Source organism: Vulpes vulpes, chromosome X (assembly GCF_048418805.1).
Source record: "Vulpes vulpes isolate BD-2025 chromosome X, VulVul3, whole genome shotgun sequence".
In the NCBI taxonomy this organism is placed as follows: Eukaryota; Metazoa; Chordata; class Mammalia; order Carnivora; family Canidae; genus Vulpes; species Vulpes vulpes.
In genome coordinates this window covers 81245109-81270172 of record NC_132796.1, presented here as the reverse complement: position 1 = coordinate 81270172, position 25064 = coordinate 81245109, and the positions used below count along the sequence as shown (strand labels likewise).

At 40.9% G+C, this 25064-nt stretch overlaps 1 protein-coding gene across 2 annotated transcripts in view; it reads left to right on the top strand.

The window, feature by feature from the left end:
• Positions 1 to 25064, top strand: part of DCX (doublecortin) — a 117775-nt gene that overhangs the window by 8340 nt on the left and 84371 nt on the right. For both annotated transcript variants that reach the window (XM_026014862.2, XM_026014861.2), the window contains exon 3: positions 2314 to 2654. In XM_026014862.2, the coding sequence (XP_025870647.1) occupies positions 2314 to 2654 (341 nt within the window). The remainder of the gene's footprint in view (positions 1 to 2313; positions 2655 to 25064) is intronic.

Here is a 25064-nt window from a genome sequence, read left to right as displayed (position 1 = left end):
ATTGGGCCAAAAGGAGAGAGTAGAGAGACTAAAATGTACTGTTGGAAGGTGCTCAACATAGATTTGGCCGAGAGCTGGGCCCTCTGGAAAGTTCTTGGTGCCATATGATACTATAGCTGTCTGCCATCATGTTCATTCTCATCTGGGGGTGGTTAATCATACTCATAGTTCAGAGGCTTAAGAGGTTTAAGAGATGGGAGCAAAATAAGTCCAGAGTCCTAATAGGGCTACACAGCTGACTCTCCAGAGGAGACTGTAGATGAGTGAAATCATAAATATATAGCCTCACACATTTCTACACCACCAGTTGTCAGAGTTTTAAAGTACTTGACAAGTTATGGAAAACACCTGACTCAAAGGAACTAACCTCTTGGAAGGTACCTATGAATCTAGTGGAGTGCTAAGGCAAGGGACCATATCTAGGGTATAGAGGAGATTGACTGTGAATAGATAGGGGAATTGAAAGGGCTCCTTCACCATTTTAAGTCACAAGTTAAAGACCCTAGCCTTTAATCACTTGGGTTAGGTTGGATTAGCCAGCAAAAGAGCCAGAGAAATTAGGGTTTCTTTTGGCTGAGTTCTTTGACTACTCCATCTGGGGTGGGTGTGTTTATTTGTGTGTGTGTGTGTGTGTGTGTGTGTGTGTGTGTGTGTGTTTGCACCAAGTGGGAGAGGATGCCCATGTTCACCTACAAACCATCCCTTGGTCCCCCTGTCAAGATAGAACACTGACAGCCTCTGGGACTCAGGGCACTGTTGGAAGCCACTCACCCTTCCCCTTCACACATACACATAAATGTCCTCAAAACTGCCCTAGAGAATCTGACAGAATCTTTTTCTCAGCACTGAGAAATTTATTAATTAACATGAATTAAAGGATTTGGTGCTACAGCAAAGCAATCAATGTTTGCCAAAGGAGTGAATGATCAACCCGGTGTTTCTGATATGTCCCTGTGTGGTTCTCCTGCTGAGACCAAAAGAAGAGCCATCAGACTATGATTGTGTTTAATGCTTTCTTTGCCCTGGCCTGGGTTGACTTATTTATTTAGAGTTATTACTGATGAGTTAAACCTGATTAACTCCCGCTAGTTTTCTCCAGCTCGACCTCTGGATGAACTTCTGTATGTATACCTTGAGGCTACTGTGTTTTGCGTAACAAATTCAACCTTTTCCAATACTCTCTCCCCTAGGCTGAGCCTACCTCTCTTCCTCTTTTCTCCAGCTTCTAGTCCCAGGTGTCTAATCCCCCCTGCCCCTTGCCTCTGGCCCCTGTGTTTTTTCCGCTGTATTAGTCATTTCCTCTAGCTCAAGGTAAACGTGAAAATTATGCTAGATTTCTCCAATCCGTAAATCTGGCTGTCTAATGTATTCTCACATCTCCACCTCATTACTTGTGGCAGCCAAGGGTGATCCCTAGTGAAGATGGCCTTGAACACATACATCTAGTATGTAGCATTTAGGAAAATGGAAAGATGAGGGGTGAGTGGTGGAAACTGAGGAAAGTATTTCTCAAGCAACAGCTAGATTTGCAAACACAAGCGGTGGACTCTGTGTGTGTGTGTGTGTGTGTGCGCGCGTGTGCACGTTGTTATTCAGTTTTTCCACTTGGGTGTGGGGTTGAGCAGTAGAGGACAGAGTTATACATACACAACATATATATTCACCACACACACACACACACACACACACATGCACACACACATTTCACATTTTGGCATTCCACTGCTTAGCCATATACTCTGCAAAAGACAGTCTGGCTTCTTGGAAAATATGTACTATGTGCCCAATATGCAAGGACACTGGGGTCACTTTAACTTGGAATAAAGTATATTAATTGTAAAGTTCTCCTTGGTTTATAGTATAACCATGGAATGGGGCTGTGAGGCCAGAAATGGGACAGGAAGATTAAGAAATAGAGACATGTTAAAAACACTCCAGTAATGCCCCCTAGATATTAACAAACATCCGAGAAATTGACATAGGCATTTCCATTGAAGTAAAATCTTATGAAGTTTAAGAACCCTGCTTGTTAGATTATATTTAGATGTGTTCATTGTCCTTGAAATCCTTAGCTTTAGAGGATTTTTTCAACTTAGGTATGCCATCATAATGAAGAATGTTTTGCTGATGACTTGCTCTTGACTTTGAATGAACCAAGTTGTTAGAGGGAGAGCCCAGTTAGAAGTTGTGCCTACAGTTGGTTACTATCACTGTATTTCCAAAAGTCTTACGCCAAGGTCAGCGTGTGCTAGTTTGGTTAGAATAGTTCATGAATCTACTCTTGAACTAATTACCACTTATTTCTTCTCGTAGGGGAAAGCTATGTTTGTTCCTCAGACAACTTCTTTAAAAAGGTGGAGTACACCAAGAATGTCAATCCCAACTGGTCTGTCAATGTGAAAACATCTGCCAATATGAAAGCCCCCCAATCCCTGGCAAGCAGCAATAGTGCCCAGGCCAGAGAGAACAAGGACTTTGTGCGCCCCAAGCTAGTGACGATCATCCGCAGTGGGGTGAAGCCTCGGAAGGCCGTACGTGTGCTGCTGAACAAGAAGACGGCTCACTCTTTTGAGCAAGTCCTCACTGATATCACTGAAGCCATCAAGCTGGAGACTGGGGTTGTCAAAAAACTCTATACTCTGGATGGAAAACAGGTAAGTAGTTTTTTTGTTGTTTTAATAAAAGTACCTGTCTTTTCAGTTATTCTAAATACCTGGATGCCCATTCTGTCCCTGAGGCATCATTTCCAGTTGGGGGACTCTTCCTCTACCTCTCATCATCCCTACCTGTTATTTTATGTCTCACTGGGAAGAAAGGTCTTTTCAGCAGACAAAACAATCCACCAGAAATCTGAGGCTTTGAAATTCAATCTGCTTCTGTCGTATCAAGGAGAATGGTCACTTAGCCTCAGCTTTCTTATCTGCTAAGTAAAGGACTGAGTACCTAGGTCTTACACATTCTCGTGAATATGAATTCATCTATGAAGTGATGCAACCTTGATTGTTCAGTGCATGTCACTCGAAGTGAGATTTGTGGGCTCCTTTCTTAGGTGGCCTGATGTTGGTGTTCAGTGTCCATTCTGGTGAAAAGAGGTTGAGGTAATCCCTCATATTCTGAGAGGACTCAGATACAGGGGTAGCACTAATGTCTCTGGTTCGTTGTCTTTGCCTCGCACTAGACCAAGTTTTCTCTTTCTCTCTTTTCCATGTGACATAGCTGTCTGAATTTGGTTCCACTGATGGTTTTGTGTGAGAAAGGGACTGTTTCAAGATCCTAAAATTAGCCCAAGAAAGATGCTGCCATCTGTTCCTCTCCAAATCAGGTTCTTCATGTCATTGGTTATGCTACTTAAGTGCCACCTATATTAATATCTGGGAAAGAATGCAGCCAGGCATCTCCATCAGACAGATGCACCATTCTCTTGAGCATAGGGAGCTGTAAATGTATGACAAAATACTTCCAAAGGACTTGAACAGTGGCTGGTTCTGTTGGCTCTAAAGGGAATCCTGGTCCCCCATCAGCAAAGACAACTGTGAGTTATTATCAGTCCATACTTTCTACTCCTTAAAATACCTTTGGTGTTTGAACAACTATATAGATTCTAAAAAAGTGACTGATGAGTGTTCAAATGCAGAACTATGCCTCCTCCCATAATTTCTGACATATACCGTGTGCCTCAAGAATTTAAATTTCTGGTAAAACCTAAACTCATGGATGTGGGAACTTTTCTTAATTTGGGACTTTTATCTGTTCTTCATTTTGTGATGTGAGTGTCACCTGGAGGCATTGGTTATACATGATGTGTGTTGGTTGTACCAAAGCATGGAGTTTACTTGCAATGGGAAAAGTCCCAACTCCCAAGCATCTCTCAAAGAGTGTCTCTTTCCTGAGAAACAAGTACATAAGAAACAGGCGCTTCCCAGGAATAGTCTTAATCACTGGAACTTTCAGCTCAAAAAAACAGAACCTAAGAATTTTAGGAGCATTGACAGTGACCTGAAAAGTCATGACATTTAATCTCCCACCTATGGCAGCGATATACTCTACAACCATTTCAGTGTTATGAGACAGCCTATTACACTGTTGAAAAGCTGAGAGTTTTAGAAAGATTTTCCTTATTTTGGGTGTAAGTTCCCTTCCCTAATTCATTCAGCCTCTTGAAGTAATAATGCATGACAAATATGAATCAAGGGCTTAAGACTGGGAATCAGAAGACCTGGTTTCTAGTCTTAATATTGCAACTTACTGTGTGACCTTGGGCTAATCACTTAATTATCCAAAGCCTCCTGCTTCTTCATACAAAGGGGCTGATCACACCTGCCCTACTCATGCTCACAGGATTCTCCAGAAGATCAAAAGAAATAATGGATATGAAAGCACTCTAGGGTGTTTTTCTGTATGTTGGTAAATTGAACACCAATAAAAATTAATAAAAAAAAAAAAAGAAAGCACTCTAAATTAGAACATAAGATGTAAATATGTATACATACAATCATCATTAAATGAGACGAAATATGTAAATTGCCTGGCAATTTACATGTATATCAGTAAATGATAGCTCTTTTCCTTCCACTTTCCCTCCATCATTCTTAGCATGAGTTTCCAACATTTTGTGGAGATACACTACATTTTGGTATGCTGGGATTGCTCTTTTTTTTTCTTTATATTTTTTAAATAATAAATTTATTTTTTAATGGTGTTCAATTTGCCAACATACAGAATAACACCCAGTGCTCATCTTGTCAAGTGCCCCCCTCAGTGCCCGTCACCCATTCACCCCCACCCCCCGCCCTCCTCCCCTTCCACCACCCCTAGTTCGTTTCCCAGAGTTAGGAGTCTTTACGTTCTGTCTCCCTTTCTGATATATCCCACACATTTCTTCTCCCTTCCCTTATATTCCCTTTCACTATTATTTATATTCCCCAAATGAATGAGAACATACACTGTTTGTCCTTCTCCGATTGACTTATTTCACTCAGCATAATACCCTCCAGTTCCATCCACGTTGAAGCAAATGGTGGGTATTTGTCGTTTCTAATGGCTGAGTAATATTCCATTGTATACATAGACCACATCTTCTTTATCCATTCATCTTTCGATGGACACCGAGGATCCTTCCACAGTTTGGCTATTGTGGACATTGCTGCTATAAAAATTGGGGTGCAGGTGTCCCGGTGTTTCATTGCATCTGCATCTTTGGGGTAAATCCCCAGAAGTGCAATTGCTGGGTCGTAGGGCAGGTCTATTTTTAACTCTTTGAGGAACGTCCACACAGTTTTCCAGAGTGGCTGCACCAGTTCACATTCCCACCAACAGTGTAAGAGCGTTCCTTTTTCTCCACATCCTCTCCAACATTTGTGGTTTCCTGCCTTGTTAATTTTCCCCATTCTCACTGGTGTGAGGTGGTATCTCATTGTGGTCTTGATTTGTATTTCCCTGATGGCAAGAGATGCAGAGCATTTTCTCATGTGCATGTTGGCCATGTCTATGTCTTCCTCTGTGAGATTTCTTTTCTTGTCTTTTGCCCATTTCATGATTGGATTGTTTGTTTCTTTGGTGTTGAGTTTAATAAGTTCTTTATAGATCTTGGAAACTAGCCCTTTATCTGATAGGTCATTTACAAATATCTTCTTCCATTCTGTAGGTTGTCTTTTAGTTTTGTTGACTGTATCCTTTGCTGTGCAAAAGCTTCTTATCTTGATGAAGTCCCAATAGTTCATTTTTGCTTTTGTTTCCTTTGCCTTCATGGATGTATCTTGCAAGAAGTTACTGTGGCTAAGTTCAAAAAGGGTGTTGCCTGTGTTCTCCTCTAGGATTTTGATGGAATCTTGTCTCACATTTAGATCTTTCATCCATTTTGAGTTTATCTTTGTGTATGGTGAAAGAGAGTGGTCTAGTCTCATTCCTCTGCATGTGGATATCCAATTTTCCCAGCACCATTTATTGAAGAGACTGTCTTTCTTCCAGTGGATAGTCTTTCCTCCTTTATCGAATATTAGTTGACCATAAATTTGAGGGCCCACTTCTGGCTTCTCTATTCTGTTCCATTGATCTATGTGTCTGTTTTTGTGCCAGTACCGCACTGTCTTGATGACCACAGCTTTGTAGTACAACCTGAAATCTGGCATTGTGATGCCCCCACCTATGGTTTTCTTTTTTTAAAATTCCCCTGGCTATTTGGGGTCTTTTCTGATTCCACACAAATCTTAAAATAATTTGTTCTAACTCTCTGAAGAAAGTCCATGGTATTTTGATAGGGATTGCATTAAACCTGTAAATTGCCCTGGGTAACATTGACATTTTCACAATATTAATTCTGCCAATCCATGAGCATGGAATATTTTTCCATCTCTTTGTGTCTTCCTCAATTTCTTTCAGAAGTGTTGTGTAGTTTTTAGGGTATAGATCCTTCACCTCTTTGGTTAGGTTTATTCCTAGGTATCTTATGCTTTTGGGTACAATTGTAAATGGGATTGACTCCTTAATTTCTTTTTCTTCAGTCTCATTGTTAGTGTATAGAAATGCCACTGACTTCTGGGCATTGATTTTGTTTCCTGCCACGCTGCCAAATTGCTGTATGAGTTCTAGCAATCTTGGGGTGGAGGCTTTTGGGTTTTCTACGTAGAGTATCATGTCATTGGTGAAGAGGGAGAGTTTGACTTCTTCTTTGCCAATTTGAATGCCTTTAATGTCTTTTTGTTGTCTGATTGCTGAGGCGAGGACTTCCAGTACTATGTTGAATAGCAGTGGTGAGAGTGGACATCCCTGTCTTGTTCCTGATCTTAGGGGAAAGGCTCCCAGTGCTTCCCCATTGAGAATGATATTTGCTGTGGGCTTTTCATAGATGGCTTTTAAGATGTTGAGGAATGTTCCCTCTATCCCTACACTCTGAAGAGTTTTGATCAGGAATGGATGCTGTATTTTGTCAAATGCTTTCTCTGCATCTAATGAGAGGATTCATATGGTTCTTGGTTTTTCTCTTGCTGATATGATGAATCACATTGATTGTTTTACGAGTGTTGAACCAGCCTTGTGTCCCGGGGATAAATCCTACTTGGTCATGGTGAATAATTTTCTTAATGTACTGTTGGATCCTATTGGCTAGTATTTTGTTGAGAATTTTTGCATGGGATTGCTCTTAATGATAAATAAAGCGACACCTCTACCTCCCAGGTGAGCAAGCTTCAGTCCAGTGATGGGTGGATTTTTATCCTACAGCAGGCCACACAGAACAGCATGTTTTCTTTAACTCGTTCAAGCATTGGCTCCCATTTCTTTGGGGAACACATTACAAAATGCCAGTGTATGACACAGTGTGTCTGTAGAAACATCGAGGAGCAGTGCTCAGGCATTAGTGCCACTTTATACAATTCATTCTCTTTAAAATGTCTCCCTTTGGGGACACCTGGGCGGCTCAGTTTGTTAAGAGTCTGACTCCTGAATTCGGCTCGGGTCATGATCTCAGATTGAGCCTGTCTCCGGCTCCACACTGGGCATGGAGCCTGCTTGAAATTCTCCCTCTCCCTGTCCCTTGGTCCCTCCCCCCCAAATAAAATGTCTCCCTCTGCCTACTTGAGACCCCTAGGAGTTCTCTTTTAAGGCCTGTTTCAAATAAGGCCTGTAAACTTCTCTGTTTTTACTGTGCAAAGTTAAAGCAATCTTAACCATTTTTTTTAATGCTCAGCTCCTGATATATTGTGGAATCTCTAGGAATGATTGTTGATTGAATGGACTGATATAAAGATATTCTCACATAACTCAGGTAGATATTCTGAGATGTTCTGAGAAGCCCTCTACTTTCAGTGCCCCAAACACTAGCCTTAGTCTATCAGAAAAGATAGGAGTTTTCCAAAGGAGTGCGTATTCCACTTGGGGAACTCCTTCCTATTTGTTACTTATTTGGAAGTCATGGAGGGCAGACTTTTAAGACAACATTTCCCAAAGTATATTCTAAAAATTGTCCCCATCTCTGGCTCCCCACCAGCTTTTCATAAAAGGGTTCTGTGGCCAAATAATGTAGTGAAATGCTGCAAATTATATGCCTTTCTTAGAGATTCAGAGTGCTCATTGGCATATTAAATGTTCTGAGAAGTCCTGCAGAAAGGAAACCCATTTAATTTAGACCCAGGATTTCCCAATTTTATTTAACCACAAGCATTTTTAATGGATATACTTATGTATATGTGTGTGTACATATATTTTATTTATTTATTTCTTTTCTGCAGAGCACACTAGAAAATGCTGTTTACAGAAGATGCTGAATGATTAGGAACTAACTATCCTAACCTCACTGGTAAAATTGGTATTCCTGGGGTAACCCACAAATCAAACATTGTTGTGTGGTTACAGCAAGAACATTAAATAACAAAATTTGGGGGTACAGGGACAAACCTACTAATTACAAAATAGGTGCTGAGTACACTGAAAGTTGGCCCAACTCAAAATTTTGGAGCCCAGCCCATTCCCCAATTCTGGTGATGACAGCTCTAATGTTAACACCTGTCAGTCACTTTGATTACTGGTGGGTATTCTTACCGCTCGGGAATACGATCTTCCTCTGTGCAGGCTAAAGGCACATGTGTTGCAATGGCTTGGACTTGCTTGGATATTCCATGTCTGTCCTTAGTTAAATGTGGCACCAGGCAGAAAGGACAATGTATGGTCAAGGCTATTTGTTATGGAACATTTTAATCATGAAATCAAGGCCATCACTTGGTTTTGGCCTTGCTCTGATTGGATCCCAAATAGACAAAAATCATGTGGTTTTCTCTCCCGTTGTTTAAATAATGATCAGTTCAAACAGCCCAGTTGATTATTCCAGATTTATTGTTGCTTCTGACTTTGTGTCTACCATTTGATTGATTGGCTTACGCTGATTGACAAGAAATCTGCAGACAAGGCTGTCTTGTCTTTCTATTTTTATTTTGTTTGATGGCTTTTGGAACCCTTGGTCTTTTTAGGGCTAAAGGTTTGCCAGTGTAGAAGACAGATTTCCACACCCATTGCCTCTGAGATATTTGTGGCCTGTGTTGACAGGGAAACTAACCATCATTAGTACAAAGGGGTCCCAATTTATTTCTCGCCTCAATAAGAAGTTGCTAATGAAATAAGGAGCAGTTGGCAGGGCCCTTGCAATTCCTGTGGGCTGTAATGGATTTCTAGGAGAGCAGGGAAGTTATGAAGGTTAGATGATGATGCATATTAGTTAACTCTCAGGTGAGATTGTTCTTTTGATTCTCTGGCAACTGGAGTGGTTGTTGCAGTTATTTATGAAAGTATCCAAATATTAATTTCTATAAGCAAGCTGCACATTTATGCTTAAAGATCACGGATGCATAAAAATTAGAACCCCAATTTCTGGCTTACTTGGTAATAGTAGCATAGTAGTCTAACCCTTAAATTCATTTCAGTAAAGCACAGAGCATGGTGCTTCCATTAGAGATTCAGAGTTTTAATAATAGTCCTTGAGCTTTTTGGCATCTAAAACAGGGGTGCAGCTGGTATGCACACGATCCATATTCATGTTATACTCATTGGCATCTCTGGTCTCAGTTTTGTCCACATCCAAGGTCTGTGCAGTCAAAGATTTATCATTGCCTCAAGACACATGCCTAAGTGATAAGTATGGCCTTTAGTGTTTGTGTTAGCTTTGTTAGGCCAGTTTTCAAGTGGATGAATTTATTTCATGTCTTTGTCTCTGTCTTTCTAATATCAACTATTTGGATTGGGAATTGTAGATCTCAGAATAACATGAAAGGATTTTAAGCTGATTCTGAGATTACCCATAGCCTTGGAAACTAGAACAGGAGTTTTAAGAAATGTTTTGAATCATAAGATGATGAAATAGTAAAAATGAGAGCATAGAGGATGTTTGAACGGCTGTTAAGTATTCCAGAAAAAAAACTTGCTCCATCTTGACATACTAAATAACTGGGTGCTGCAAGCACAAAGGCAAAAACAGGAAATACAGGAAGACAAGTTGGATTTAACCTTGAAAATGTAGAGTGCATTTCCCAAGGTGACTCTGTCTTTACTTTGCCTGTGTAACCAGTTTTTCTCTCCTCTGCCCCCCATCATCTCTGCCCCCTCCAGCCACTTCTGGTCTTACTTATATTCCCTGGCCTCTATCCCTCCCAGAGTCAACCTCTCTCTTAGTGTTTTGACCCTTTACGCCAACATTGGGCTCAATAGAAAAGGCCACATGGCCATAAATTATGCCCCAAGAGGGAGGTCATTTACCATTGACCTTCTCTTGAGCCAATCAAGGCTGGAAAGATGTTTGTATTACTGAAAGATCCTCCTTCCCCAACCTTCCACAGATTCAATTCCTGGAGACAGGCTTTGGGAAGATTGGCTTGAGCATGAAATGAAAAAGAGCAAAGATGGGGAGCCAGGCTGGGCTCTGTGAAAGGAGACAGTTGCAAACTACCTTGCTATATGTAGTGTATACTTCAAGATGTCTCACACTGAGGTAGATTTTGTGATTAAAAGAGGGAATATGATGGAGGCGGCCAAACATCAAATATGCCATCCTTCGGGAGAGAAAGGACTAAGCATAGCCTGGCAATTGGTTATTCCTTCATTAATTTATCCTCTTAGTTTTATTGTTGATGAGATGCTCTTGGCTCAGAGCAGTGAAGAGGTGGGGCTTGGCCATTTCAATCAAAATCTTTGGCATAGAATTCCAGTCTCCCATAGTGACTAGTCTGTCAGTATCCAACATTCAGCATATGGAAAGAGCCCTAAACTGAGATTCAGAAACCTGAGTTCTAATATTCACTAAGTTCTCCATTAACTATGTGATATGGGGTCAATCACATCTCTTCTCTGGGCCTTAGGTTTTGAGATAAGTACATGACTTTTAAGAATATTTCTAGCTCCATGAGAACAGAGCTATTCATCTCCGTGTTCTTTCCATCTAGATATTTTTTTTGCCAAGCCACTAGTCTTCTCAATGCCCTTCAATTCTCTGTGCTCCCAGGGTCTCCAATGTGATGTAGTACTCACCTAGGTGGATATATTTTTTCCTGGGATGGTCCCTATAGTATTTGCACTGTTCTTATGTTCAGGTCTTGCAATTTATGTGATGGCATGACCAAGGAATATTTTGAAACATAATTTTGATTTGGTCTCTTTTTCTTTCCAGTGGCTGATATGAGGAGTAAAGGGTAGAGGAATCATAAAACAAAACAAGATAAAAGCTAGCCTGCCGAAATTGTGACAGACATTTGACAGTGCCATTATTAAGGTGTCTTCATCATCGTGGTGCTATTTTCATTGTGGTGCTGGGATTACCAATAGGGAAAGTTAGCATCAGAGCTATTTCTTGAGTAAAGTGCAGACAATAATCAAGTGAGTATTGATCCAGGGATGCAGACTCTTCTATTACCAGCCATTGAAGTAACTAGCCTCTTGTCCTTCACCCTTTTCATCCTTCTCATTGTCATTCCCTCAAAGTGGCAAGAAAAGCATTGTCTTGAAATATAGCTTTTAAAAATACTCTTACTGAGATATAATTCCAATACTATACAATTTACCGATTTTAAGTGTACAATCCAATGGCTTTTAGCATATTAACAGAGTTGTACATCCATCACCACAATCAATTTTAGAACAGTTTCATCATCACAGACACACATACTACACACACACACATACACACACACACACACACACACACACAAAGTATACCCCATGGACATCATGCTCCAATCCTCAATTGTCCCATCCCTAGGCAATATCTTGCCTATTTTCTATCTCTAGGGATTTCCCCATTCTGAACATTTTATATAAATGGAATCATACAATTGTGTGATTTATTTTGGCTTACTTCTTAGCATATTTTCAGGGTTCATCATGTCATAGCATAGCAGCACTTCATCCCTTGTCATGACTGAATAACATTCTATTGTACAAATATGTCCCATTTTAATTATTAATTCATTAGTTGATGAACATTTGGGTTGTTTCTACTTTCTGGCTATTATGAATGCTGCTGCTATGAACATTCATGTTCAGATTTTTATGTTTCTTCATTTATCTTGGGTAAATACCAAGGAGTGTTATTGCTGTGTTGTATGCTTAAAATTTTAAGAAAATGCCAGAATGTTTTCTAAAGTAGTACCACCATTTTATATCCCTATCAGCAATGTATTAAAATTCCAGTTTCTCCACATCCTTGCCAACAACACTGGCTATCATTTACCTTTTTATTAGGATCATCCTAGTGGGTGTGAAGTTGTATGTCATTGTGGGTTTCATTTGAATTTCCCTAATAACTGATGATATCAAAGCATGTTTTCACAGGCTTATTGGACATTTGTATATCTTCCTTGGAAAAATGTGTGTTTAGATCCTTTGCCAATTTTTAAGTTGTTACCTGTTTCCTTACTCTTGAGGTATAAGAATTCTTTATATATTCTGATACAAGTCCTTTATTACATATTTGCAAATATTTTCTCCCAGTCTGTATCATGTCTTTTTATCTTTTGAATGACTCTTTTAACTTTTCAATGGTATTTTTTTCATTTTGATGAAGTCTAATTTATTAATTTTTCTTTTATGCGGTATGTATTGGTATGCATAGCAAATAATACCTAACACGAGGCCCTCAAAATTTTCTCCCATGTTTTCTTCTAGCAGTTTTATAGTTTTATCTCTTATATTTAGGTATCTGATCCATTTTGAGTTCAATTTTGTGTTCGGTGTGAGGTAAGGGTGGAAGTTCATTTTTGGTGTGGGTGTTGGGGGAAATGTATATCAAATTTTCCCTGGGGCAGCCCTGGTGGCGCAGCAGTTTAGTGCCGCCTGCAGCCCAGGGCATGATCCTGGAGTCCTGGGATCGAGTCCCACTTCAGGCTCTTTGCATGGAGCCTGCTTCTCCCTCTGCCTGTGTCTCTGCCTCTCTCTCTCTCTCTCTCTCTCTCTGCATCTCTATGAATAAATAAATAAAATCTTTAAAAAAATTTTCCCTGCACCATTTGGGTTTTTTGGTCCAGATGCTGCTGTCAGATCGCTTCCTTGGCTTTTTTATGGTCCCTGCCCAGTCCTCATGGAACTACAACTTTATGGGTGTCCGGCATGATCCCAACATGAAGTATGAGCTGCAGCTGGCAAATCATAAAGAGTTCTACCACGAGGTGCACAGACTTTCCCACTTCCTCAACTTTGCTCGCTTGCAAGAGGGTGAGGTTACTCTGTGGACCGAGAAGACCTCTATGCCTAGTTGTTTCCTCACCTCCCCCTTCTTCACACTCCCCAAGACTGGAGCCTTTTACAAAACCCCAAAGAGAAGCTGGTGACATTCAGCTGCTTGGTTCCTTTTCTCCCTGTTTGTGCTTCTTGTAATTGATCTCTCGTGGCATGTAGTCCTGAGCAAAATGTAATAATAAATTTTGTATAAATAGGAAAAAAAAGTGCTCCCGTCAAGTGCTCCCCACCCAGTCACCCCATTCCCCTGCTCACCTCCCCTTCTGCTATCCCTTGTTCATTTCCCAGAGTTAGGAGTCTCTCATGATCTGTCACCCTCTCTGATATTTCCCACTCATTTTCTCTCCTTTCCCCTAAAATCCCCTTCACTGTTTTTTATATTCCCTGCATGAATGAAACCATATAATGTTTGTCCTTCTCTGATTGACTTACTTCACTCAGCATAATACCCTCCAGTTCCATCCATGTCAAAGCAAATGGTGGGTATTGGTCGTTTCTAATGGCTAATATTCCATTGTATATATAGACCACATCTTCTTTATCCACTCATCTGTCAATGGGCACTGAGGCTCCTTCCACAGTTTGGCTATTGTGGACATTGCTGTTATGAACATTAGGGTGCAGGTGTCTTGGTCTTCCACTGCATCTGTATCTTTGAGGTAAATCCCTAGTAGTGCAATTCCTGGGTCGTAGGGCAGCTCTATTTTTAACTCTTTGAGGAACCTCCACACAGTTTTCCAGAGCGGCTGTACCAGTTCACATTCCCACCAGCAGTACCATTTGTTGAAAAGAGAAGACAGTTTTCTTTAGGTTTGAATTTAACATGGCACCTAGAAATAACAATGGCCCATATTCTCCTATCTGGGGGCACCCTGGCATCAAAAGTTAGCAGCCAAATACTCTGAAGTTTTCTAGAACTTCTCAGAACTGTGGGTGTAAACTAAAGCATGGAAGTTTCTCCTATATAGCTGCTCTGAAATACTAACTCACTCCAAAGCCACTGCTATCCAATGAGGCTGGCTAAGCCTCATTAAGCAGAAAAATACTGAGAGCTTGATAAAAGAAGATAAAAGGAACCATTGTTCCTTAGCCCTGCCCCCTGCCATGCTCTAGACTACTGAAGTCCTCATCCCAGACCCATTCAAACTTGCTTGTTCCATGTTCTATTTTTTAGGGTGATGCTAAGCAGGACTGGGGAAGGGATGTAGGGAAAGGCCCTGAATTGCTCAAGTTACTTTTTTCAGTATTAGCTTAATTGAGATATCAATTTACATACCATATACTTCATTCAAAGTGTACAATTCATGATTTTGAATATATTTAGAGATATGTGCAACCATCACCACAGTTAATTTTAAAACATTTTTATCACCTAAAAAAAAAATCCTGTATCTTTTAGGTATTACCCCCTACCTCATATGCCCCCTAGCCCTAAGCAACCACTGATCTATTTTCTATATCTCTAGATTTTCCTTTTCTGGACATTTAATATAAACGAGCCATACAATATGTAGTTTTTGTGACTGGCTTCTTTCACTCAGTATATATTTTCAAGGCCCAGCCATGTTGTACCATGTATCTGGACTTCATTCCTTTTTATGAATGAATAATATTCCATTGTATGGATTTACCACTTTTATTTATCCATTCATTTGTTGATGGATGTTCGAGTTGTTTCCATCTTTGGGCTATTATTAATAATACTGCTATGAGCATTTGTGTATAACTTTTTGCGTGGACATATATCTTTTTTTCTCTTGAATATATACTGAGTAGTGGAATTATTTGGTGTTGGGGTTTCTCCTGTTCCCCTAACCACCAAGCTCATGTTCTTAAAGCATGTTCCTCAAGGAATACTTCAAAAAATGCATTCTTTTTTTTTAATTTTTATTTATTTATGATAGTCACACAGAGAGAGAGAGAGGCAGAGACACAGGCAGAGGGAGAAGCAGGCTCCATGCACCGGGAGCCTGACGTGGGATTCGATCCCGGGTCTCCAGGATCGCGCCCTGGGCCAAAGGCAGGCGCCAAACTGCTGCGCCACCCAGGGATCCCAAAAAATGCATTCTTTTCTCTGTGTAGAGATTTGGCTCACAGTTCTTGCCTACATAATATAGAAGGAAACATGGATGTCCCTTTTGTAAGTTTTCTTAAAGCTAGAGTAAATACAAAGAAGTCATTTCTTTTTTCTTTTTACCTTAGTTTCTTCCTGGCCCTTCTAATTCTCCAGAATCAAAGATACCTTCTAAACAGAAGGGACTCTTAGTAGAAAGAGTCACAGACTACTCCCAAACCATCAAACCTACTTAACTTTAAAAGTATCATCAAATGGGATTCCAGAATCCCAGTTTATTTTTCCTATATTGAGACTACTTTTATCTTGGTACCATAAACTACCCTTTCCAGGTATTATAATATTAGCTCCTGAATAAAGCCAGCTTGGGTTTAGGGAACCACAGCATGTCCCTTGTGAACTTTAACCGGAGCAGTTTTTTTTCCCCCTAGGGGGCATTGGGGAATGTCTAGAGACTTTTTTGGCTATCATGAATGGGGGTGGGGTACTACTGACAACTAGTTGGTAGGGGCCAGTGATGCTGCTAAGCATCTTACCATGTACAGAACAGACATCAACAGCAAATGATCTGATCCAAAATATCAGTAGTGCTATGGTTAAGAAACCCTGTGTTACAGGATAAAGAGCAAGGCATACGTAGTAGAAGATGCAGCTGAGAGGCAGTCAACAGCAAGATCCAGGAACAACCTTGTAAATTATGTTACGGAGATTGGATGTTATCCTGTAGGGCTAGAAGCCCCTGAAGGATTTTATTTATTTATCAAAAGATTTTATTTATTTATTTGAGAGAGAGAGAGAAAGAGAGAGAGAGAGAGCATGAGCAGGGGGAGGGGCAGAGGGAGAAGGAGAAGCAGACTCTGCGCTGAGCGGGAGCCTGATTCTGGAGCCAATCTCAGGACCCTGAGATCATGACCTGAGCCAAAGTCAGACACTTAACCAACTGACTCACCCAGACTCCCTGTCACACTGAAGGATTTTAAGCAGAACAATAACATAATCAGATTTGCAGTTTGAGTAGGTCACTGTGTTGCTTTGGATTTGGGGAAGACAAGACCACTGGGAGGCCACGTAGGAGGCTGTGTGGTATAGTAGAGGAAGGAGAATAGAAGGTCCCAAACCCAGGGAGTGGCAATAGACATAGAAAAAGAGAAACAGATTCAAGAAATAATTGGGAAGAAGAAACTGGAGAGGTTTGTAATTAATTGAATTTGGGTACATATTTGTTCTCTACTGCTATGTAATAGATTACCATGATCATAGTAGCTTAAAACAGCATCCACTTATTATCTCACAGTTCTATAGGTCAGAGTGAAAGCAGATTCTCTGGATTCTCTGATTAGGGTGTCACAAAGCTTAAGTCAAGAAATTATACAGGCTAGGCTTTTATCTGGAGGTTCTGGGGGTGAATCCAGTTCCAGGTTTCATTCAGGTTTTTGTCAGAATTAAGTTTCTTGGATCTTTGGATCTGAGGCCCCCATTTCCTTGCTGATTATCAGCTGGGAGCCATTTCTAGCTTCTAGAGGCTACTCACATCCTTCTCACATGGTTCTCTCCATCTTCAAGCCAACAAGGTACAGCAAATCCTTCTCATGCTTAGGATCTCTCTAACTTCTCCTTTTGCCACCAGAGCAAACTTCTTGCTTTTAAAGGGCTCATGCAATTAAATTGCTTTCACCTGGATGATTTTCCCTTTGATTAACCTAAAGTCGACTGATTACTAACCTTAATTATATTTGAAAAGTCCCTTTTTGCCATGTAACATAATTATAGGAATGATACACTCACAGGTTCCTACCACACTCAAGGGAAGGAGATTATAAAAAGGCAAGGGTTATTCTTAGAATTCTGCCTACCACAAACAAGGGAGGGGAAGGATTTAGGCAACTCTGAGGTTTATGACTGAGGTGTATGAGTGAATGATAGAGTCATTCATTGATGTGGGGAAATCCAGAGTAAGAGGCAGAGTTTAGACATACTGAAGTTGAAATGCTCATCTAAGTGGAGTCTCCAGAAGGTAGCAGTATATATGGGTCAAAAGCTCAGGAGACAGGTCTGGGATGGAGAAACAGATTTGGGAGTAATTTGCAAGCAATGGAAGTAAAACTCAGGCAAGTAGATGAACTCACCAAGGGTTCATGTATGTGTGAAGTTGCTGTGGGAGAAGACTATGGGGGATATTTTCATTAAAGGGGTGGGTAGGAGAAAAAGCCCAGGAACTGGTAGAGCCATGGAGAGCTAGATGAAGATATGTCCAGAGAGGTTAAGAAAATAGTTTGAGGAAGGAGTGTGAATCTGTGTCAAATGTGGCAGAAAAAGTCTGTTTCAGATTAATATTTGGGCTATGAAGCCAATCAAATCTAGGTTATTTGAATAGTCATTATTTCCAGAAATAGATCAGAGGGCAGGGGCTGGCTCAGGAAGACCCTCAAAGGCAAACAGGCAGAGTCATGACTGGGTCAGACTGTGGGATTTGATGTTTCTTGGAGGCTCCCCATGCTCCAGATCTAGCATAACTTGCCTGTCCAGTGTCCCATTTTCCTAGGACCTTATTCTATGCTAGCTCTTGTGCTAGACATGGTTGCTAAAATGCCCTTCTGATATAGCTTATGTTATATATGCATTTTACTATGCAGATCTAATAATTTGTCCACTTGTTCTCCACCCTTTGTTATAACTTAAAGCTCTATACCCGGATAAATCAGTTCTTTTGGGGGGTCTGATTTTCTCAGAGCCTTGATCTCAGTTTATGGAGTTAATTGGTAAGGCTCTAACAAATCAATTCTCTCTATATAATGTTAGCTCCTATCAGTTTAGAGCATATTTCCCAAACTGAGATATATGTAATACTAGTCTGATCAAATGTTCCTTGATCAAATAAGTTTAGTAATATTGTATAGTATATTCCCCTCTTAGAAAAAAAACTCCAATAAGCCCTCTGTAAAGAAACTTGATTGATTTTATTTAGTCCAGTGTTCTCCAAACTTGTTTGAACACCAAACCTTTTATTTATTTATTTATTTATTTATTTATTTATTTATTTATTGTTATTTTTGTATATTTTTTTATTGGAGTTCAATTTGCCAACATATAGCATAACACCCAGTGCTCATCCCGTCAAGTGCCCCCCTCAGTGCCCATCACCCAGGCACCCCAACCCCCCGCCCACCTCCCTTTCCACCACCCCTTGTTCGTTTCCCAGAGTTAGAACACCAAACCTTTTAAAAAACAAAAACAGTGACCATATGGTAGAATGCACTTTGGGAATCATTGCTCTCTGCCTCAGGTATTTATTTGCATTTTAATTAAAAAATCTTGAAAAGAAAAAAACCCTTTAAGGCCCAAAGGAATAATTAAATGGAAAGAAAACAGGCACCATTACATTTTGACAGGGGTGATAAACCGGGGCAAGAGGGTCTTTGTTGATAGAGTATGAGCAATCACCATCAAGGTAACACCTATTCATCCGTGGTCTGAGTCGGGCTTGAGAGCATCTATCATGCTAGAGACTCTAGAGAGAAAAGGGGAAACTGATCAAAAGGGGAGATTTCTCTAGCAGATGCTTCAAGAATTCCCCAAGGTTGTAAAAGGTTAAGAGAATTCTTTCGATGATAGGCGTTAAAGTTTGGCTTCTCTAACCACAGTGGTAAAGAGGCAGTAACATCAGTTGCATTGCCAGGTTTAGAACCTTCACAATAGATTTAGTCCTATAGAAACCAGCACTCCTCCCACTACCCCGTGCTGTGGAGTCTCACTGGAGGAATCAGAGACAGGTTTACTAATTAGACTTAACTGCCATAAGTAGTGCTTGCCATGTATGTAGACTGCACACTCTCTTTTGCACCAAGTCCATGCTTCTCCAGCTGGCAACAATTTGGCAGACCCTAGGGGTCTGAATGGCTCACCCAGCATGATAATATCCCTTGAAAGAGGTTTTGGGCCAGAGACCAGTACCTATTGAAGTCTCTTTGTGTCTGCATATGCATGCCTGTGCCCCTGTTTCTTTTAAGTATTGGCTGTCTCATCTGATGAAGTCGTATATAAATATTTATATGTCAGGACACTTCTGGTCTTACTCACCAGAGACATTACAGCCTTGATAAAAAGCTTCCCTCTGGCGGGCTTTGACTGCACAGTTTATTTAATATGGCAGTTAACAGGTGAACTTCCTCTTGCTGTTTGCAAGGAGGATGGAGCCTTGCCTTGCTTAGAGTTCCAAGTGTTTGGCTTGTCACCTGCTGGGAATTGATACTTGTGCTTTCCCAGGAACTCCCCTGATTCAAAGAAGTATGGGTTCTCTAACAGGCCATCCTACCCTTTGGAGTTTAGATCTTCAGGAATAGTTGAAATACTTTCAGAGGCATTATGACCTATGTGAGCCCTGGACACTATTGCCTTTGTGAACCCTTTCCTCCACTAAAATAATAATAATAATAATAATAATAATTTTCACTGGTTTGTATAAAGAGGAATATATTAACAATATATATTTAAACATTTTCTTCAATCTAAGTGGCTTTTTTAAATTAATTAATTATTTTTAAGATTTATTAATTTATTTATTCATGACAGACACAGAGAGAGAGAGAGGCAAAGACACAGGCAGAGGGAGAAGCAGGCACCATGCAGGGAGCCTGACGTGGGACTGGATCCTGGGTCTCCAGGACCACACACCAGGCTGAAGGTGGCGCTAAACCGCTGGGCCACTGGGGCTGCCCCGGTTTTTTTTAAATTAAAAGAAATGAAATCATTTTCATGGGTCCCTAAAAGTACAGTGGGTCCCAGGCACTGTGCCAATGTACCTAATGGATAATCTGCCGTGGATATAGTCGGCTATTTCCTGGGCTGGTTGTGAGCTCATGTGAGCCAAGCAGTGAGAAAGAATGCTGTGACTTAGAATTCAGGTCAAGAGAATAGTAGTTACTTAGGCCTACCAAGGACTATTTGAGAAGTAGCAAGTAGAACCCTTCGTTTTGTTCTAACATATTTCACTCATGGTACAAAGCATGATAAAATGACATCAGCACTCAGGATTTCCTCTGGCTTGGTGGACTCAGAGTTGGGAAGAGGGGCCTGCTTCCTCATCATCTTTGAGGAGAGACTTCTGGGATTGATGAATGGCGTCATTCATTTCTAGGCTGAAACTGCTGCTGAGGGAAAGAAGGTGTAGAAACTGATTAGCAATGAGATAGATTAATCCAGCTCATCCAGAGTGATCAGGATGGGGGCTGGTTTTAATCCATGTCTATTTTTAGTGGCAGTTAATATAGACACTTCTATGTCAATCCCAACCATAATCTTCTTTAGCAACAGCTACCTACCTCCAGAATGGGGTTCTGAATGCTCCTGCTGCAGTTATGTTGACTGCTAAAGAGTCAATTGGCTAAAGGTGTACCCATAAGCCTCACCCAGAAGTTGGTGGTGGCTGGAATTGGGGATGAACTGATGTAGAAGGTAAGAATTTAGAGGGGTCCCCCTCATAGGGTTTAAGTTACATAGCTACCCTTGCTTTCGAATTTTCCCCCAACTGGGACTAGGACTAGGACTCAGACTCCAGGGGAAATAGCTGTCCCTGGGCAGGCTTAAACATTCACAGCCTCCCCCGCCCCACCACTTGGCTTAACAGTCCTGGCTTTGGTTCTGTCACTGAGTGGTATGGGGTTTGGCTACTCCTCAGGGACCTTGCTGAGACCTTGAGGTCAGATTGAGCAATCTCTCTCCCTCCCTTCTTGTAAATCAAAAAATCTGTTTAAATCAATATGTTTCCTTCCCCCCAGCTGAATGTGGCTTTCAAAGATGACAGCATCTGCTCCATACTGCCCTTGCCCTTGTCAAATCCTAGACTGAAGTAGAACAGAACGGTGTGGGGTAGCTGGGTTTGTATATGTAACACATACAGCATAAATGCAAAGATAGAGACCCTGGAAATCTTCATGCAAAGGCAGAACTAGTGCAGATACAAAGCAAGAGTGGAATATAATTAGAAAGAATTAAGGTTGATCGGAGTTTACAGTGTCTAAGAAACTTTCCTTTGGAATACAAAGGAGAACTTGATTTTCCATTACTCATAATATAATGGATCAAGGGTCAGAAAACTACGTATAGGTCTAAAAAAGAAGAAAAATATTCAACAGAGACCATTTGGGATCACAAACCCTGGTATATTTATCTGAGGTGATTTTGGCGCCTGGCAAATCTGAACTATGCAGGCAGGCTGGTAGCCAAGAGACCCAGAGAAGAGTTAATGTTTCAGTCTGGTGTCTGAAGGCCCTTTATAGAAAATGTTTGCTAACCCCCGAAATGGAGGCAGGAATAATGGAGAAGATTCTTGGCAAGGGACCTGGAGACTCTTGCTCTGCCACTAAATCACTGGGTAATCTGGAGTAAACCACTGCACCTTACTGGATCTTGGTTTCTACTTTTGTAGAGTAGATTGCCCCAAGAGTTTCTTCACAGAGCAAATATTGTATGCATTTTAGTCCTTTCTATATATAAAGTTCTATGATTCCGGGCAGCCTGGGTGGCTCAGTGGTTTAGTGCCGCCTTTGGCCCAGGGCCTGATCCTGGAGACCCGGGATCAAGTCCCACGTCAGGCTCCCTGCATGGAGCCTGCTTCTCCCTCTGCCTGTGTCTCTGCCTCTCTCTCTCTCTGTGTCTCTCATGAATAAATAAATAAAAATCTTTTTTAAAAAGTTCTATGATTCTATAACTCAAAACTGGAAGATCCCAAAAGGTGAGTTTAAACTGCTTCCTGTTGCTGTCTAGAAATGACTCCCCACTGGCAAGAAGTGCAGATATCAGTAAATTTTTATTTTCATGTACGGGATAAACAAAATGACCAATCTTTATCATTTATCAGTGGTTTTCTTAATAGTAGTTTCAGTTAAGGACAACTATGACAGTTCTCTATAATCATTAGAGACATGTTATTAGCATTGTACAAGGCACTTTGGGATACTTTAAATAAGTACCAGAAAACAGAGTATCTAGTCTTGAGGTGCTTATAATTGAGTTAAGAAGACATATGCCAGGGACGCTTGGGTGGCTCAGTGGTTGAGCGTCAGCCTTCGGCTCAGGGCATGAACCCAGGGTCCTGGGATAGAGTCCCGCATAGGGCTCCCCATGGGGAGCCTGCTTTTCCCTCTGCCTATGTCTGCCTCTCTGTGTCTCTCATGAAAAATAAATAAAATCTTGAAAAAAAAAGATGTATGCCATTCCTAGAATTAACTCTTAAATCTTGTAGAGTAACATGTACTAACAACTGTTGGTGATGGAGGCATTGGCTTGTTCATGGATGTAGCCTTAGTGTCTAGACAGTGTCTAGTATATGGTATGCATCCAATACATATGTTGAATGAGTGCATGAGTGGAGGATGGCTTAGTGAGTAGTAGGTACTAAAGGAAGGCGTAAATAGATCAGGGCCATGTAGATGCTAATTTTGGAAGGTCTTTTAATGAAGGAGAGGGTATAGTGAACTCAACAGAGGAAAGCTCAATATCTCAAGAGTGATATTTCTGAAATGTGGGGTTTCATTTCTTTTTTTTTTTTTAAGATTTTATGTATTTATTCATGAGAGACACAGAGAGAGAGAGGCAGAGACATAGGCAGAGAGAGAAGCAGGCTCCCTGAAGGGAGCCTGATGCAGGGCTCAATCCCAGGACCCAGGGATCATGACCTAAGTCGAAGGCAGACACTCAACCACTGAGTCACCCCGCTGCCTCTGAAATGTGGTGTTTCTATACTTAAAGATACACAGGGCCAAGTCAGGGTTAAGGACCATATGGGTTTTGGACATTAAGCAAACTAAAAGCTACCTGCAACAGAGGTCTAAGCTTTGAGATAGAAAGACATAGGCTCTATCTTCCACCTTACAACTGACTTAGCTTTTCCTGTTGACAGTCATTAACCTTTCTGTGCCTCAGTTCTATCATCTGTAAAGTACAGATGGTATCTAAACTCAGAATGTCAAAGCTGGAGAAGACCTTACAGCTCATTTGGTCTGACGAGTTTTAGTCCTGGGTGCCCATTAGAAACTCTTGGAGAACTTGCAGAGGGCCCAGTGCTCAGGCCTGGCCCTATACCTACTATGTGAAGAATCCGGGAAACTGGGCCCGGGCATCCATATCAGTATTTTCAAAATCTCCCCAGGCAGGTCAATGTTCAGCCCAGGTTGAAAGCCAGTGTTCTAGCACAGCCCTTTCATTTTATAGGCAGATAAACTAAGTCCCAGAGCCAGTTGAGGAACATTGTTCAAACTACCTCATGGGGCCATTAGAAGAATAATACAAGACCATAAAATTTTAGAGTTTAAACGATCTTAGGTATCAAAATATCTGTGGAAGTGTTCTACATAATATAAGACATCATTTGTAAGAGATTATCATACCAACAGAGCAAGGAAGTATTAATTGGCAACCAGGCAAAACATCCTCTTCATCATGAAATTACACTAGAAGGACACCAGAAGGATGAAACTTGCATTCTTTATTTTCCAGGCCTCCCTGAGTTAGAAAATGAGTAAATGTCCCATTCCAAAAGCCAAGATAAGGATTATTAGTTTGCATTCTTGGTAAATAAAGATGGCATACATTGCCCTAAAAATTCACATTTTCTCAAGAAGAAATATTAGCATTTTATAAATATAGGAGGACATTGAACCATAGCAGCAAGTGTTGTTTAGCAGAGTTTGCCTATTTCTAGCCTATATCATCCATTTGGGGCATGGTCATGCCTGGAGGCAGAGGGATGAGGTTTGGAAATTTTAGCATGCTAACAGGCATTTTTGCCTAGAAGGGTCTTCCTTTGCTCCTGGCTTGAGAGACTTCAGCTTTCATTGAGCTCGAAGATGATTTGCTTTGCAGAGGATGAAAAGCCAGGGTGATTTCCATTCAAGATACATTTCCCCATTCTCCCCTTCCTTGTTTTAATCAGATCTACTCTTTTTAATTTGTCCTTCCAAATAAGACTGTGAGGTTGGGTGTAAAGTGCATTTTTTAGTTCTCCCATTAAGCCCGTTTTTGACATATATGTATTCTTTGTCTCAGGAGTATTTGTTGCATTATTTCCTGGGGGAAAAATAGGATAAAATTGCGAGATAATTTTTATGCAGGCCGATTTTCTGCCCCTTTGGGGAAGCTTTCTGCATTACTCCAATTCCCATACCTTGTTTCAATATCTATTATACTGAGAATGCCAGAGTTGATTGTTCAACTTTATAATTATTTTAATGTGTTAGGTCTATCCCCCAGTAGATCTTGTCTTCTGCTTCCTTTAACTTTTGGCCTAACACAGGATCTAGAATATTTTTTTTTTCAAAAGCAATGCTTGAGCCATGTATCTGAGCAACTACACATTGCTAAAGGTCTTTTAGAAGCTCAGAAAGATGCTTCTCTGCTGGGGTCATTTACCACTCAGGGAAATTGTTGGGAGGATAAGATGTGTGGGCAACGGTATAGAAGGTGGGGGGGTTGTAATAAAAATATATTGGGATGGGGTGCCTGGATGGCTCAGTCAGTTGAGCATCTGGCTCTTGATTTTGGCTCAGGACCTGATCTCGGGGTTGTGAGATTGAGCTCTGCATCGGCCCTGTGCTGGGTGTGCAGCCTGCTTGGGATTCTCTCTCTCCCTCTGCCCCTCTCCCTCTGCTCCCAATCCCATCCCTCTCAAAAAATAATATGTTAGGATATCACTAGTCCAGAGCAATGGTTCCCCAAATTGGCAGTGTATTAGAATCAACTGGGAACTGGAATTTCCAGGGTAGGGGCCTGAGACTATATATTTCAA